This window comes from Oncorhynchus clarkii, chromosome 4 (assembly GCF_045791955.1).
Source record: "Oncorhynchus clarkii lewisi isolate Uvic-CL-2024 chromosome 4, UVic_Ocla_1.0, whole genome shotgun sequence".
Lineage (NCBI taxonomy): Eukaryota > Metazoa > Chordata > Actinopteri > Salmoniformes > Salmonidae > Oncorhynchus > Oncorhynchus clarkii.
In genome coordinates this window covers 40620216-40638261 of record NC_092150.1, presented here as the reverse complement: position 1 = coordinate 40638261, position 18046 = coordinate 40620216, and the positions used below count along the sequence as shown (strand labels likewise).

The 18046-nt window shown below is 44.5% G+C and overlaps 2 protein-coding genes across 2 annotated transcripts in view; one reads left to right on the top strand and one right to left on the bottom strand.

Annotated features, from left to right (window-relative positions):
• Positions 1-1566, top strand: part of LOC139406812 (AP-1 complex subunit mu-1-like) — a 34935-nt gene extending 33369 nt beyond the window's left edge. Inside the window, exon 12 of the mRNA XM_071149862.1 lies at positions 176-1566. Coding sequence (XP_071005963.1) covers positions 176-198 — 23 coding nt within the window. The 3' untranslated portion in view covers positions 199-1566. The remainder of the gene's footprint in view (positions 1-175) is intronic.
• Positions 1567-8219: 6653 nt separating this feature from the next.
• Positions 8220-17471, bottom strand: LOC139407696 (transmembrane protein 125-like). The gene is made up of 2 exons (XM_071151544.1): positions 17188-17471; positions 8220-10525 (listed from the first exon to the last, which is right to left on the bottom strand). Exon 2 carries the CDS (start codon positions 10227-10229, stop codon positions 9549-9551), a length of 681 nt encoding a protein of 226 aa, XP_071007645.1. The 5' UTR covers positions 10230-10525; positions 17188-17471; the 3' UTR covers positions 8220-9548.
• Between the last annotated feature and the right edge of the window lie 575 nt (positions 17472-18046).

The following is an 18046-nucleotide window of genomic DNA, read 5'->3' as shown; positions in this document are numbered from 1 at the left end:
GAAAACCTGAACATCCGGTTGTTGGGGACTCGGCAGAAGCCACAGGCACGCCGAGCCCCAGTTTTGTGGGTTTAGATGCTAACAGCGTTAATGTGATCAGCCACAGTGCAGGGGCAAAGTGATGATACATAGAACAGTGTTAATGTATTACTGTTACATCTCCCTCTTTTGGCAGATTACCAACTTCGGACAAACTAAGGGCAAGCCTGCTGCCAGACGAATGGATCTTCACTCCCTCCCCCTCTCTCTGGCTCCCTGGGAGTGAGGGACAGCAGAGGACAAGGAAAGGGTAACAATTTTCCCCACTCTCCAAAAGGACCAGGCAGCCATCATGCCCCTGATCTGCAGACATTGAGTACCGTAAAGACTCTGTGACGATCTCAATTGCATACTCCTCTCGTCCTCTCTCTGTCATTTCCTCAAACCCCATTGGATGAGGAAGCCAGTGGTCCCACCCCTCTGACCATCTCCTCCAATGGGTTTTGAGAAGGAGACGAGGAGAGACGACGCGAGGAGTAGGCAATTGAGACCTTCCCATAGTTTCCATTCAGAACTCGACTGATGTGTCACCTTTGGCAAAAGTTTTACAGCATCTGGAGACATGTTTTCTCAGTTTATAGAGTAATGAATGTAGGAGTTTTTCCCTATTGGTCGTGTTGTAAAAATTGTATAGTTTGTTTATTCTCAAGGCACAGTGTGTTTAATTTACCGTAAGAATTCAGGGTGTGAGACATGGTTGAAAGTCTGTGAACATTGAAACGTGGCTTTTACACAGCACTGATAAACTTGTATCTGGTGGGTGTGGTTGTCAGTTGATGTTATCGTGGTGTCAGTTCTGTAACAGCATTCTGTCTCATGAAATGAACACCGAGCTGGTCAGATCACCGATTACTAAGTAATACAAAATAAACAATATTGCCATCTTTGTATTTGCACTCAGCTTACAACTAACTATATGGAAAAGACTGAAGGAATTATTTTTCTTTTTGCTATACTGACAAGGAAGTAGTTTATCTACCTGGCGGAAACAGATCACTTGAGGAAAATACATGAAAGAAAGAAATAACCCTCCAGAAATACAGGTGGACCAGTATGAACAAGACCTTGCCTGGCTATTGTATGCCAAAATGTGTTAAAATGGTTTTTATATTTTATTTTTCTCCATAAAAAAAAAAACACCCAACTTTTCCAAAGCAGGTGTTGTTTGGTATAGTTATAGTTAGTCTGTTGGGCACCAACCCCTCATATCAGCCTTGGGTCTCTGCCAGAGGAATAGAGTTGAAAGGTTCAGCCCAGACTAGACGCTACAGTCAATTTGTTATGTGCATGAGTTTGCGGTGTGTAGGCCTACTGTATGAAATCCCATACTACACTTTCCTTGTAAAATAGTTGTTTGAGGAACAGAACAAATATGACGATTTTCTTTCAGATATTCTCTCCAGTGGGGTTTTAATGATTAGTATATGTGTTTTTCAATCTCTCAATATCTTATTTATTAACCATATGTAAGTCAATAGGAGGCAAAAGGACCTATGTATAAATAAATAAATGTCTTTGTACTTTCTCTTCTAGTTATTTTCGTCTATCAGTGAAATTTGTATTTTATCAATTGAAAGATGGGAACAGACGAGCTGAACCCCCTGGGTCCATACTTAAACCTTTGGTTTAAGATGTCTCGTTATTAGATTTTCTCATAGGCAAACCTGGCACAATTAGCCACTATGCTAAGTATGACCAGCTGAACAGCATGATTATGTCCGGGAACAAATTCCGTATCAGCCAATTCAAATTGTCGACGCAGTTCGACATGATCCAACACTTGTTCATAAAAGCGTCCTTTAAAGGGGTAGTTCACGATTTTGGTGAAGCCCTTTATCTACTTACCCAGGGTCAGATGAATGTGTGGATACCATTTTTATGTATCTGCGTCCAGTATAAAGTTAGAGGTAGTTTCGCGAGAAAATGCTAACTAGCTTAGCACAATGACCGGAAGTTTACAGGAACAGCTAGACTTTGTCGTTGCACCAAAACTAGTTAGCAATTGCGCAACTTCCTTCATAACTGCACACACAGACAGACATGGTATCCAGAAGTTCATCTGACTCTGGAGAAGGACCTCATTGGAAAATCCCAAACTATCCCTTTAACAGAAGTCCAACGGAACTTGGTATGTGAATGACTGGTCAAATATCTCAGTGTAGGAAATCTACCTCCTGATAGTTGACCAGGTATGCAGCAAAGGTTATAGAATCCCACATAAAAAAAGTCCCTTTTAAAATGTAGAATTACATTTGTGTTAGTGTGTTGAGACGAGAAGTGCAGACAACACCTTGAATATTAAGATTAAGAATTAATTTAATAACGAGCCACATCTTTCTTCAGACTAGTAGACAAACACACTGCAAGGACCTAATAATCATATTACATTACATGGACTTGTACGCCTAAATGTAGACCTACAATGTTTAATATACAATTTATAATGATTAATTTGTGAAATATACGTTATTTGACTTGATGACCAGTAGAAGCGTTATCCCCCACCCCCATTGTTGCCACTAGTGAAATATGAACTCAGCAGTCTCATCCTCCAAACTTTGAGCATACCACCTTAGCAGACTGCACCATCAGTCAGTGAAAGCATAAAATAGAGGTAAAGTATGACAAAACCACCATCCTTTAAAAAAAAAAAAATTAGCTACGAATATAAACGTATAATCCTCCTACATATTTCTTTCCGTAAAAAAAAGTCAATAGCCAAGTCAAAGATGCATCATGCAAATATTGGCACACTTTACTTGTTGCCACTGGCTCCAGGTCATCTACAAGTCCATGCTAGGTAAAGCTCCGCCTTATCTAAGTTCACTGGTCACGATGGCAACACCCACCCGTAGCACGCGCTCCAGCAGGTGTATCTCACTGATCATCCCTAAAGCCAACACCTCATTTGGCCGCCTTTCGTTCCAGTTCTCTGCTGCCTGTGACTGGAACGAATTGCAAAAAAAAAAAAAAATCGCTGAAGTTGGAGACTTTTATCTCCCTCACCAACTTCAAACATCTGCTATCTGAGCAGCTAACCGATCGCTGCAGCTGTACATAGTCTATCGGTAAATAGCCCACCCAATTTATCTACCTCATACCCATACTGTTTATATTTACAGTGGGGCAAAAAAGTATTTAGTCAGCCACCAATTGTGCAAGTTCTCCCACTTAAAAAGATGAGGCCTGTAATTTTCATCATAGGTACACTTCAACTATGACAGACAAAATGAGAAGGAAAAAAATCCAGAAAATCACATTGTAGGATTTTTAATGAATTTATTTGCAAATGATGGTGGAAAATAAGTATTTGGTCAACAACACAAGTTTATCTCAATACTTTGTTATATACCCTTTGTTGGCAATGACAGAGGTCAAACGTTTTCTGTAAGTCTTCACAAGGTTTTCACACACTGTTGCTGGTATTTTGGCCCATTCCTCCATGCAGATCTCCTTAGAGCAGTGATGTTTTGGGGCTGTTGCTGTGCAACACGGACTTTCAACTCCCTCCAAAGATTTTCTATGGGGTTGAGATCTGGAGACTGGCTAGGCCACTCCAGGACCTTGAAATGCTTCTTACGAAGTCACTCCTTCGTTACGTGGGCGGTGTGTTTGGGATCATTGTCATGCTGAAAGACCCAGCCACGTTTCATCTTCAATGCCCTTGCTGATGGAAGGAGGTTTTCACTCAAAATCTCACGAAACATGGCCCCATTCATTCTTTCCTTTATACGGATCAGTCGTCCTGGTCCCTTTGCAGAAAAACAGCCCCAAAGCATGATGTTTCCACCCCATGCTTAACAGTAGGTATGGTGTTCTTTGGATGGAACTCAGCATTCTTTAACCTCCAAACACGACGAGTTGAGTTTTTACCAAAAAGTTATATTTTGGTTTCATCTGACCATATGATATTCTCCCAATCTTCCTCTGGATCATCCAAATGCGCACTAGCAAACTTCAGACGGGCCTGGACATGTACTGGCTTAAGCAGGGTGACACGTCTGGCACTGCAGGATTTGAGTCCCTGGCAGCGTAGTGTGTTACTGATGGTAGGCTTTGTTACTTTGGTCCCAGCTCTCTGCAGGTCATTCACTAGGTGTGGTTCTGAGATTTTTGCTCACCGTTCTTGTGATCATTTTGACCCCACGGGGTGAGATCTTGCATGGAGCCCCAGATCGAGGGAGATTATCAGTGGTCTTGTATGTCTTCCATTTCCTAATAATTGCTCCCACAGTTGATTTCTTCAAACCAAGCTGTTTACCTATTGCAGATGCAGTCTTCCCAGCCTGGTGCAGGTCTACAATTTTGTTTATGGTGTCCTTTGACAGCTCTTTGGTCTTGGCCATAGTGGAGTTTGGAGTGTGACTGTTTGAGGTTGTGGGCAAGTGTCTTTTATACTGATAACAAGTTCAAACAGGTGCCATTAATACAGGTAATGAGTGGAGGACAGAGGAGCCTCTTAAAGAAGAAGTTACAGGTCTGTGAGAGCCAGAAATCTTGCTTGTTTGTAGGTGACCAAATACTTATTTTCCACCATAATTTGCAAATAAATTCCTTAAAAATCCTACAATGTGATTTTCTGGATTTTTTTTCCTCATTTTGTCTGTCATAGTTGAAGTGTACCTATGATGAAAATTAAGTTGGAGACCTTACACAATTGGTGGCTGACTAAATACTTTTTTGCCCCACTGTATTTACTTCTCTGCTCTTTTGCACACCAATATCTCTACCTGTACATGACCATCTGATCATTTATCACTCCAGTGTTAATCTGCAAAATTGTAATTATTCACCTACCTCCTCATGCCTCCTCAATGTATATAGACTTTTTTTCTACTGTGTTATTGACTTGTTAATTGTTTACCCCATGTGTAACTCTGTGTTGTCTGTTTACACTGCTATGCGTTTATCTTGGCCAAGTCGCAGTTGTAAATGAGAACTTGTTCTCAACTAGCCTACCTGGTTAAATAAAGGTGAAATAAAAAATAAAATAAAACAGACCAAGGGGAACGACCTCTGGTGGCCAAGTTGACCTAGTTTAATAAGAAATGGAATTGGATCGTGTCTCTACCATTTTTAAGATTCTTTATTTTGTTACCGAACATACACTGAACAAAAATATAAATGCAACATGCAACAATTTCAAGTTTCAGTTCATAAGGAAATCAGTCAATTGAAATAAATTCATTAGGCCCTAATTTATGGATTTCACATTACTGGGAATACAGATATGCATCTGTTGGTCACAGATACTGTACCTCTAAAAAAAAGTAGGGGCGTGGATCAGAAGACCAGTCAGTATCTGGTGTGACCACCATTTGCCTCATGCAGCACAACACATCTCCTTCGCATAGAGTTGATCAGGCTGTTGATTGTGGCCTGTGGAATGTCGTCCCACTCCTCTTTAATGGCTGTGTGAATTTGCTGGATATTGGTGAGAACACTGTCGTATAGATCGATCCAGAGCATCCCAAACATGCTCACTTGTCTGGTGAGTATGCAGGCCATGGAAAAACTGGGACATTTTCTGCTTCCAGGAATTGTGTACAGATCCTTGCAACATTATAATGCTGAAACATGAGGTGATGGCGGCGTATGAATGGCACGACAATTAACCTCAGGATCTCGTCGCGGTATCTCTGTGCACTCAAATTGCCATCGATAAAATGCAATCGTATTCATTGTCCGTAGTTTATGTTTGCCCATACCATAACCCCACCAAGGGACACTCTGTTCACGATGTTGACCAGGCACGGAGCTACACCGGGGCTAGGGGAGGTTATAGCTACATCACAAATCTGCATAGCCCCAGTTAAGCCCCCTCAAAAGCATTAGTATTTATTTTATTTTTTTAAATAAAGAAATATGTCAAAGTTAATAACCAGAGATTCTGTTCCAATCCGATCCCTGGCTGCGTGCTCGTGTCCCCTATGACGTGTGTCTGGTGTGTGCTAACTTCTAGCTAGCTAGTCACCCATCTCGCCCCGTTGCGATGGACTGTTTTCTGATCAAGAGAAGAGTGCGGGTAGAAAATGAAAATCCAGACCCTGTCTGAGGGGGCCGAAGAAGAGGGAGATGAGAAAGATGAGTCGGAGAGAGAAAAAATTGTGAGCCACGACGTGAGGGAGCACCAGAGCAGTTTGTCACTGCTAGCTGCTCCAAAGCCACCGTTAGCTGCACTGTTAGCACAGCCACCGCTCCCTCTGATTTAAGCCAGTCACCTGTTGAAGAACCAAGGCGCCCTCTTCTTCGGCATTATCCAGCCACAAAAGTTGGACTGCAGGATCGCTACTTCAATCGTAGATGGTATGAGGATTTCAAATGGCTGGAATATTCTATCTCAAAGGACCATGCTTTCTGCTTTGCATGCCGCCATTTTCAACGTCCAGGAAACTATGGTGGAGAGAAGGCAGCATTTACCCACGATGGCTACCAGAACTGGAAGAAGGCCACAAGTTTGTTCAAGACACACAATGCTAGTGTGGAGCATAAATATGGAATGACAGCATGGGAATGAGTGGACTATTCAGAAAGAGTCTGGCTCAACAATATGCCATGCTCTAAGTGATGGCCGTTCGAAAATAGTCAGAGAACAGAGAATATATGAGAGCAGTTGGGGAGTCATTGCGTTTTACTGCATACCAGGGACTTTCACAGAGAGGGAAACTTCCTTGAACTTTCACAGGTCAGAGGCAAATTCGACAAAGAAAATCTCAGATAATCCTAGAAATGCTAAGTACACGCATCATGATATACAGAATGAAATACTGGGCAAACCCTTGACTCAGCAAGCTTGCCTGCCTGTCCATACACGCAGAAAGAACCAAGGCCCTGAATGTGCAGAAGATTATAGACTCAACGTATCGTCGTATCGTCCTTCTATAAAACAAACACTTGGGGAGTAACTGAAATACCTTTTATTCATTGACAGAGCGCGCCTGCCCGGTGGTGGGAACATGATTCAATCGCGCTGATCTGGATCTGGATGGAACGAGAAGATGCAGGCCAGTCGGCCTACAAGTATGTTTGCAATAGAAATTGCTAAGATTGTGATGACAGCCAGCTCGTTTTACACACATGTGGGCAAAGTTGACAGGCATAGGGTCAACACACTTCTCATTGTGGCTGCAATGTGTATATTATTCCTTTCATTTAATTGGTAACATTATAACCTATGCACAGCCGGACGCATATATGTCATCGGCCTACAAGTTATTTTTGTTTGCAATAGAAATATAATCACTAAGATTGTGCTGATAGCCAGTGTGTGCACAGTTAACAGGCATCGGCTAAATGCATTGCACTTCTCGTTGTGGCTGCACTTTGGATATTAGTCATTTCATTTCTGACCTTGTGATAGCCATTTCATCCGAAACATTATTACCAATGCACAATTGTCAGGAATAAATGCACTTGTAAATAGTCCTGAAAATGTTTTTAGCACCCCCACGTATTGTTCAAGCCCCCCCCCCCCCTTAGCACCGGGAGAGAAAAAAATCCTGGCACCGTGCCCGATGTTGACATCGGCAAACCAATCGCCATATACGCTGTATGACATTTGTCCTGTACAGTTGAAACTGGGATTCATCTGTGAAGAGCACACTTCTCCAGCGTGCCAGTAGCCATCGAAGGTGAACATTTGCCCACTGGCGTCGGTTACGACGCTGAACTGCAATTTGGTCAAGACCCTGGTGAGGACAACGAGCATGCAGATGAGCTTCCCTGAGACGTTTTCTGACAGTTTGTGCAGAAATTCTTTGGTTGTGCAAACCCATCAGCTGTCCCGGGTGGCTGGTCTCAGACGATCCCGCAGGCGAAGAAGCTGGATGTGGAGGTCCTGGGCTGGCGTGGTTACATGTGGTCTGCGGTTGTAAGGCCAGTTAGGCTTACTGCCATATTCTCTAAAACGACATTAAAGGCAGCTTATGGTAGAGAAATGAACATTAAATGATCTGGCAACTTCTCTGGTGGACATTCCTACAGTCAGCATGGCAATTGCACACTCCCTCAAAACTTGAGTGGCCTTTTGTTGTCCCCAGCACAAAGTGCACCTGTGTAATTATCATGCTAAATGAACAGCTTCTTGATATGCCTCACCTGGAGAAATGGTCACTAACAGGGATGTAAACAAATTTGTGCACAAACTTTGAGAGAAATAAGCTTTCTATGTGTATGGAAAATTTGGGGTCATCTTTTATTTTTATTTCACTTTACATGTTGCGTTTTATATTTTTGTTCACTATACAAAGGACTCATGGTAGCCAGATGGCCAATTGTGCCAGGTTTGCCTATGAGAAAAGCTAGCAGATAGACATTTTAAACCTAAGGTCTAAACTGCCAGTTTAAGCACATTAAGCACACGTTTGTGAGTATGAACCCCCTATGGCCTAAAAGGTGGACTGCACCTGAGGGTTTAGCTCGGTCTCTCTTTCTCGTCTGGTTTCTCTCGTGTCACTATATTGTACTGTTTTCTCTTTCTCGCTTCCTCTCCCATCACTGTTTCATGGCGGTCATCTCTCGCACTCTCTGTCGTGAATGCACAAACCTACTTGGCACCACCACCTAAAGAGCATGTCCTGCATAGCATTGCACAGCAGAGACAGAGAGAGACTTCAGGTCAGAGAACAGTCCCTTGTCAATGAGGGATTACAGCCACAGTCGCTGCCACCGCTGTTGTGTGTGTGTGTGTGTGTTAGAGGGTGGTAAGGGAAAGCCGTACTGGGCGACGCCAACCCCTTACGATCCACAGCCTGCCCATTGTCCATTGGCCTGGCCGGCCGTCGGTACAACAACAATGGCCGCCTCAGTGACCCCTATTGTCTCTGAGCGACAGACAGCTCACATGTACTGCCTGATAAGGAGTTGCGAGGGCCAGACACACACGCAAACACACAGATGCTTTGTTCAATTAAACCATATTGTACCATTCAACCAGGCGACAATGGCATTCTCCTCAGATTCTTCGTAGAGTTGCAAGGCCTTTGACTACCCAACACAGCTGTAAACCTGTGACATAAAAAGATGACAAAATGTGACATTTATCAGGAAATCACTTCGTACAGTAACCTGTTTACATTATTCTATGATATGATTATTCCATACAGCAGCTTTTTCACCAACTGCTTTGTAGTGGATGATACTATTAGATTAGACACATTATGAATCTTAATCTTTGTTCTGTGTCCGGGACCAGTGTCTGTGTCACTGTCATTCTGTTTATTTCACATTATAGAGAGTAGTGCTCTGCTGGGGTTCCATCTCATAAGTAATTATCCAAGGATGGCCAATCATTAAAATATAACATGTTGTGTAGACACAGCTCTCTATCCCATATTGCAATTCATGGACCTGCAAAATTGAATTGATACTTAGTTGCTCCAAAGGCGGCCACTTTGCTCAAATTCCATCTTCACATGTGATGTCCATTGGTCCCTCCCAGGGCCATATGAGTGTTGCGGTCATCTGCTGTTTTGGGCTACCTATCCCATGCCATGTCTCTGGTGGTCAGGTCAGATGAGGTTAGCCAAGCTAGAGGTGGTCTCCCTCCTACCCTGGTCCATGTGTCGTCCAGAGATAGTGAACACCCCCATGGCCCTATCCCTGAACCTCTGTCCCGGCCACGTCCTCTCCAACAGGAACACCACCCCCGTGTACACTCCCACCCCCACCACCGCTGACCCCCCTCCAGCTAACAACACCACCCCAGAGATGTACATATCATTAAGGGCTACGCCGGGCTTGGGCATGTGGTGTCCTAGTGCCAGCTTCAGCAGTACGGCCCCACAGACCACCAGACACAGCCCTGTGATGAGAACCACTAGCAGATCCGACAGCCCTCCGCTCTTCAGGATATCGATCCGCCTCCGACTACGGACGCAGTTCATGTCCTGCACGGCGGAGCTCAGGAGCTGTTTGAGGAGGACGGCCAGGGCTAAGAGACACAGAGCCATGCCCGCTCCCATGCGCCAGTCACTAGAGAAGCTGGTCGTGGTGGAGAGGAGGAGTATGCCTCCCAGGCCGCAGCCCAGGATGAGTAGGACGGCGACGGCGTAGCACAGCAGAGACTTGGCCGGGTCGCGGAACCACCACAGCTCTACCTGCTCGTCCAGTATGCTGCGCTGGATCTGGTCCGGGTCAGGACCAGCCGGCTGGTCATCCCGCATCGGGGGGAAGTCCTCCAGCTCTGGCATCCTGATTCTCCCAGCCTGACGGCCACGCTCGGCACGGCAGAACACAACCTGGACCACTGGTACGCTCAGTGCCGGGTCATAGTTCCTACTCTCTGAAACTCTCAGTCCTCAGTGAATCACAGCAGCCCTTGGTGGATCGATCACTGGGCCTCTCTCCGGATCACAGTTCCTTTTCACTGGATTACAGGTATTATTTGTGGATCACAGGTTCCCTCATGTAATCCACTGCAGCCTGAGAGGACAGCCCGTCACTGAACCCTCAGAGCTATGGGACCAGGATGGAGCCTGATAGATACCTGGGGAGAGGAGAGACAGGGAAGATAAGAGCCACCTGCTGACATGCACGCACGCACACACACACACACTGCGGCATATGCCATCTTCACAGCAGCTGTAAACAGTAGAGCTCCTGCCATATAAACAGAGGTAGCCTGCAGAGAGAGGTGTTTGGACTGACTGAAACCATATTGCTGAAATGGCAACCTGAAACCCCCTCATTCTCACTCCGCAAATGTGTACAGAGGCAATCAGGTGAGACCACTATCAGAGGCTAATCAAACAAACAACACACACACTTTCTATTCCGCACCTTTCTCTCCCTCTCATACCATGGCCTGTCATCTTTACGGTGCACTCCTCCTGTGCATGCAGACCAGCACCCTGTAGCTATGTGTAGTAACCCAGGTCTCGTCCTCCGTGTTGTGAGCAAAGCAACCTCTTGTTTATTCCCCCGGGGGTGATGTTTCTAAGATAGCGGCGCAAGCGACAAAGGGGCCGAAGTATTCATCCCTTTATCAATAAGCTGTTCCTGTAGTCCCAGCGACTCTCAAGGTTACGCCGCAGACAGCTTGTCTTTAAAAGCCTGTCAGCGTGTTTACTATCAAAGTCAGCAGCGCGAGCCGAGGCGCGAGGCGAGCGCAGAGCGGCAGGCCTGCTTACACAAACACGACCTGTCTGCCGGAGCTGAACAGCAGCAGGGTGTGATGAGCCCTCATCACCAACACACAGGGACTATCACACTGAGACAAGGCGTTCACATGAGGTGTGAAGTGAAGGGATACTTAATTACACAGAGCGCATTGTGTTTATTGGACTCCCAATGTTCGACGTGGTTTCAGTTCATAACTGTGAGGTGGATGTGTGTACCGTGTGAGAACATGGTGTGCAGTGTGTGGGAGAGAGGTGTACAGTGTGAGTGAGTGTTGTTGAGTCACTAATTAAATCCCAGCAGGTTTGGATCTGATGCCAGTGACAGAACAGGAATAGAAGGCAGTAATTAAGGTAGCATATGAGCTGGACAAAAACAATACTCACACACCTACACCTCTCTCTCTCTCTCGCATGCACTCACTCACACACACCTGTACACATTCTACCCTCCCTCTCCCCCCCCCCCCCCTCTCTCTCTAAGCCTTTCTGACTTCTCTCTTATCACAGCTGACCTCTCCATCATATCACCCAGATTACACTAACCTCAATATAAATACCTTTATCATCTGCTCCTCTGTTTTCTCTCCCTGCGCTCTACTGTAGTCTCCCTTCCGTATTGTCTAGCAGACAGGTGCAGACAATGGCTTCTCCCAAACGTCTGCACCCAACAATGTTGATGGTAGTTGTGTGCAGTGCAGCATATTTCAGTTATGCAAATGTTCTCTGTGATAATGATGATGAAATCCCAGAGATAACCGTAAGCCTTGAAAAAAAATCAGTCAGTTCATGCCTTTTTGGTTCCGAGTTTTCAGCCTGAAGGTCAGTCTGTCGGTCGGCTCGACAGAGAAGCTGTGCTTTTCTCCAATTACCTGCTATGCTTTAGGGACACCGTATTCCCTCCTCTGTTACTTGGCCCTGCTGAATTCATCCCACCAAGCCATTAGTGTCTAATTTTATGTTGGAAGTGCTATTCCCTTTTTTATTTTTTTAATATAGGAGTCGGCCATTATATGGTAATCAGTCTGTAGATCAAGAATTAATGGGTTCAATATAATAATAATGTCCAGTAAAGAATAAACAGAATTGTGTGTTGTTTGACTTCTGTCTGGAGGAGAGGAGAGTCAAGAGAGCCAGAGAGTTGCAGAGGTTTTGCTTTGATCTGCAGTTAAAACGGCAGAAACTGCTTCTACCTCTTTTCTCTTTGCAGTGTCGTTTGACCTGTGACCCCGTGACTCCGATCCCTTCAATCAGCAAGGGTTTAAAGAGGCCTATAGAGCTCCCAGCAGCACTGAGCCTGAGCTTGGCTGTAGAGTCCGTTTAATAATTCATCCAGGCCTGAGAGGCCAGGCCAGCCAGGAGGGAAAGAGGAGAAGTCCCAGACAGGATGAAGTTTCACTGGCTTTCAGCAAACTAATGTCGTACTCCTGCACTGGTCCTGGTCCATCAGCACATTCTCATACAGTCTAAACAGGCATGGAATGCCTAAAGAAGAAGTCTGATGGTGGTGAAATCTCAAAGGCACAAATTAGCCGGAGACAAACAAAACAGGGACCTCACCGAGGTCCTGCTGTGTGAATGTGTTTATCTGAGGCCCTTGGAGAGGATGTGGGGCTAGGAGTTGCCGTGGCGACAGAGCTCCCTCTTCCTGTTCCTGTCAATGGGCGGTCTCTCTGTGGCGGTGTGGTCCCCCACGGGCGAGGAGAGGGGTCAGGGTTGGCACCATCTGTCCTTGTGGTGGGAATCAGTGCCAAGTGCCATGGGGGCCGGGAGGCTGTGAGGCTGGTGCTGCTAGGGGCTGGCGGCAGGCAGGCGTCTGGGGATGAGATGTTCTGGGTAGAGGTGGCGTGGTGGGTGGAGAGAGGGGAAAAGAGACAATGAGGGTTTGAGGGAGAGAGTGAGGGAGAGATGAGAGAGGGAGGGGAGAGGTTAGTAAGTACACAGAGAGAAGGAGAGGGAAGGAGAGAGAGAGATGGAGTGGGAGAAAGAGACAGAGGTTGTGAATGGTTCTTTATTCAGGCCGTGTCTCTGTTCCTGTCACTTTCCAGTCGGGGGCCTGGGGACCCTCTCTGTGGCTAGGCACAGTGAGGGGACAATGGGCTGACTCACTGCCTGTGTCTCGGTCTCCTTGTCACTGTGTCCTCCTCAGACATCAGACCCAGGATGCCTTCAGTCGGCAATGGGAGAGGAAGGGCGATAGAGAGATGTAGCGAGGTTTGGGAGGGCAGGTTCGGTTCAGTTAGGTTTAGTCACACCATCCCAAATTTGCTTTAATGCTATTTTAAATTGGACACTGTCAAGAGACTCGTACAAACTTAAAACACTGGTATTTCCAGCCTGCTGGTCTCAGACACCTGGCTCTAGCTCTTCTGAAAACTGGATGGAGAAACAACAGAACACAAGCACACGGTAACCGTATGCCCCTGAACAGCATTTCTATCCTAGGATGCAGACTGTTTCCTCTCTCTTTCTGTGTTGCTTTCTCCTAGCGGCCTGCCTGATAACACAGGGAGTTTGAGTCCTTGGCCCCAGTATGCCTGTACTGAGCACAGCTGCAATATTAAACCACTAATCAAATCACCAATTAACATGCAGTCGCGTCTTGTCTCCCTTGCCTTGCTCCACTCTGCAGGAAAGGAAACTGGTTTACTTATGTTTTTTTTTGTTCAACTTTTCCTTTTTAATCTCGGTGTAGCTGTGTGGGTTTAGAGGCAGCCTTCAGCATATTTACATCTCCCTGCTCTGGGAAACAGGAGACTAACCTACAACCTGATCCTCACAGGGTTCCAGGCTGCAACCTACCTAACACAGCACAAGCCAGAACACAATCTGTGTCATACACATATAGTACCAGTCGGTTTGGACACGCCTACTCATTCAAGGGTTTTTCGTTCATTTGAACTATTTTCTACATTGTATTATAATAGTGACGACATCAAAACTATGAAATAACACATATTGAATCATGTAGTAACTAAAAAAAAGTGTTAAACAAATAAATGTATTTTATATTTGAGATTCTTCAAAGTACCACTGATTGGCTCAAACACATTAAGAAGGAAAGAAATTCCACAAATGAACTTTTAACAAGGCACACCTGTTAATTGAAATACATTCCAGGTGACTACCTCATGAAGCTGGTTGAGAGAATGCCAAGAGTGTGCAAATCTGTCATCAAGGCAAAGGGTGGCTACTTTAAAGAACTTCATAAAATATATTTTGATTTGTTTGACACTTTTCTTTCATAGTGCAGAAACGTAGAAAATAGTCAAAATAAAGAAAAACCCTGGAATGAGTAGGTGTGTCCAAACGTTTGACTGGTACTGTACATCGGTGACACGCACACATACAGTTGAAGTCGGAAGTTTACATACACTTAGGTTGGAGTTATTAAAATTTGTTTTTCAACCACTCCACAAATTTCTTGTTAACAAACTATAGTTTTGGCAAGTCGGTAGGACATTTACTTTGTGCATGACACTAGTAATTTTTACAACAATTGTTTACAGACAGATTATTTCACTTATAATTCACTGTATCACACTTCCAGTGGGTCAGAAGTTCACATACACTAAGTTGACTGTGCCTTTGAACAGCTTGGAAAATTCCAGATAATTATGTCATGGCTTTAGAAGCTTCTGATAGGCTAATTGACATCATTTGAGAGAATTGGAGGTTTACCTGTGGATGTATTCCAAAGCCTACCTTCAAACTCAGTGCCTCTTTGCTTGACATCATGGGAAAATCAAAAGAAATCAGCCAAGACCTCAGAAAAAAATGTGTAGACCTCCACAAGTCTGGTTCATCCTTGGGAGCAATTTCCAAACACCTGAAAGTACCACGTTCATCTGTACAAACAATAGTACTCAAGTATAAACACCTTGGGACCACACAGCCACCATACCGCTCAGGAAGGAGACACGTTCTGTCTCCTAGAGATGAACATACTTTGGTGCGAAAAGTGCAAAAGACGTACAAAAGTATCTTTAGCCACAGTAAAACGAGTCCTATAATCGACTTAACCTGAAAAGCCGTTCAGCAAGGAAGAAGCCACTGCTCCAAAACCGCCATAAAAAAGACAGACTAAGGTTTGTAACTGCATATGGGGACAAAGATCGTACTTTTTGGATAAATGTCCTCTGGTCTGATGAAACAAAAATAGAACTGTTTGGCCACAATGACCATCGTTATGTTTGGAGGAAAAAGGGGGAGGCTTGCAAGCCGAAAAACACCATCCCAATCGTGAAGCACGGGGTGGCAGCATCATGTTGTGGGGGTGCTTTGCTGCAGGAGGGCCTGGTGCACTTCACAAAATAGATGGCATCATGAGAAGGAAAATTATGTGGATATATGGAAGCAACATCTCAAGACATTAGTCAGGAAGTTAAAGCTTGGTCACAAATGAGTCTTCAAAATGACCCCAAGCATACTTCCAAAGTCGTGGCAAAATGGCTTAAGGACAACAAAGTCAAAGTATTGGAGTGGCCATCACAAAGCCCTGACCTCAATCCCATAGAAAATTTGTGGCCAGAACTGAAAAAGCGTGTGCGAGCAAGGAGGCCCACAAACCTGACTCAGTTACACCAGCTCTGTCAGGAGGAATGGGCCAAAATTCACCCAACATATTGTGGGAAGCTTGTGGAAGGCTACCCAAAACATTTGACCCAAGTTAAACCATTTAAAGGCAATGCTACCAAATACTAATTGAGTGTATGTAAACTTCTGACCCACTGGGAATGTGATGAAAGAAATAAAAGCGGAAATAAATCACTCTACTACTATTCTGACATTTCACATTCTTAAAATAAAGTGGTGATCCTAACTGACCTAAGACAGGTAATTTTTACTAGGATAAAATGTCAGGAATTGTGAAAAACAGAGTTTAAATGTATTTGGCCGAGGTGTACGTAAACTTCCGACATCCACTGTACATGGACCCGCACGCTCCTTAAACATCACCCGTTCACTTACTATTCTCTCTCTCATTCTCTCTGTTTCTCCCTGCCATACACAAGCACGCATTGACCTTTGCTTTGTATGGTAGCTTTATAAAAGTGGAGTCATCGTCCATGACACAGCTACATCATAACAGTGTTCAGAGGTTGGAGGACAACACTAACACTGTGGTCCAAAGGTTAGGGTGGGATGTGATATTGACAGAAACAAGTTACAGTATAGGCTACTTCCTGGTTCACTTAAGTCAAAACACACGAGACAATTCAGTCCTGTTCCACCCATTTGGTCGGTCAATAAAAGGTTCATATTCATTCAGCTATTCCAGTATGGCATAAATGTGCCTGAAAACAGAATATGCTAAATTATTTGCATCATATGTAGACTGAAGAATGGACAGGATAAGGAGTATGTTTTTTGTCTGTAAGAAATGTACCATAAGGTCACTGGTCTGTTCACACTATTTGTTAATGTACTAATAATTAAACCTTATATCAAACAGCTAATAACCATGATTAAATATTTTAGAAATACCTTTATGGGGGGGGGAGGCAAGTGGCCAATTTCTCACTTAATTGTTTTTTTAGGAATATCTCAATTATGAGCAACAATGTATTTTCATGGGAGATAACTTTCATGAAAATAGGCTTGGACTCTTTCAGAAAATACATCGGGTTATTTGAATTCAATGTGTTGCAACTGCAGTGAGCTAACTCTCCGATGTAGCCGACTCTGTGATAATTGTCTCATGAGAATGGTGACATGGTAGACATTTCAATAAACATACAGTAACACATTTCCTTAGGCTGTCATTAAAGCTAAATAACAGTCACATGATGAACTCCTTCACCTCTATTAACTGGACATTTTAAAAATGGGAAATAGGCTCGTCTATGCAGTGGTCTGACTACCTACTTCAATTAAGTAGCCCAGAAAGAAACTAAAAAGGAGGTGCATGGATTCATATTATAATAGAAAGTTACAGCGTGCTTTTGGTAATTTGACTGGTAATTTTATCGAAACGACTGTGCGATTCATTCACCGTCTGTCTGGCATTTATATTCAGTACGTTATTTACCTGTCCGTGCTGCTGACACGTTCCCTGTCGCTCTTAATCCCCGTTTCTCAGTGGCGTGAAACGGAACCGCTCCACACACAGATCTGCGCTCGTGCGCCGGGAGCTATTTCCAATTCCCAACCATATGCCGCGGCTAATCTAGTGCGTGCAGAAACTGTTTGAAACCGTCTCGTCTCGATAATCAACGCACAACTCTGACTAGACTACCTTTCTGCGGTGTGGAGCCACTGAGGGCGATGAAAGTGTGTGCCTCTCGCTCCCGGAACAGTGCTCAGGTCGAGTGGACTATCCCTGTTGCAGGTCTGGTCACAAGACGCCGCAGCGACGCCGTTTGGGAGGCGAGAGCTGATCGGGCTACACTTTCAGACACACTCCACGTATGCAGTTATCCTACTTGGGCTACAGTGCAGCGCGCGACCTTTCGCCGACGTCCCACGGGGAAAGCCCGCGCTCTAGGCTGGAATTATAACCACATCTCATGAAGGGGGTTATGCACGGTTGAGATAGCACGGAGCAAACAGACAAAATAGGATTTTCCCAATACTTTTTCAGAGCCAGAGAATGACAGGCATATCGTTTTTTGCCATATCCCATTATTATGGTTGTAATAAGAAGGAATACCATTTCACCGGGCAGCCCCGTTAAATATGCACACCACATGCCTCAATCAAAACACAAAAAGGCTACTGACAAGCCTATACAATATGGAATCAATATGGTGAAAACGGTTTTTGATGAACAATACCCAACAATGTCAATGTTCTTGTTAATGAATAGCTTGTCATAAAACGTTCATCATTTCCAGTCAGACACAATGGCTTATTGATTTGATCCACCCTGACAAGAAAAGCCTCCATTC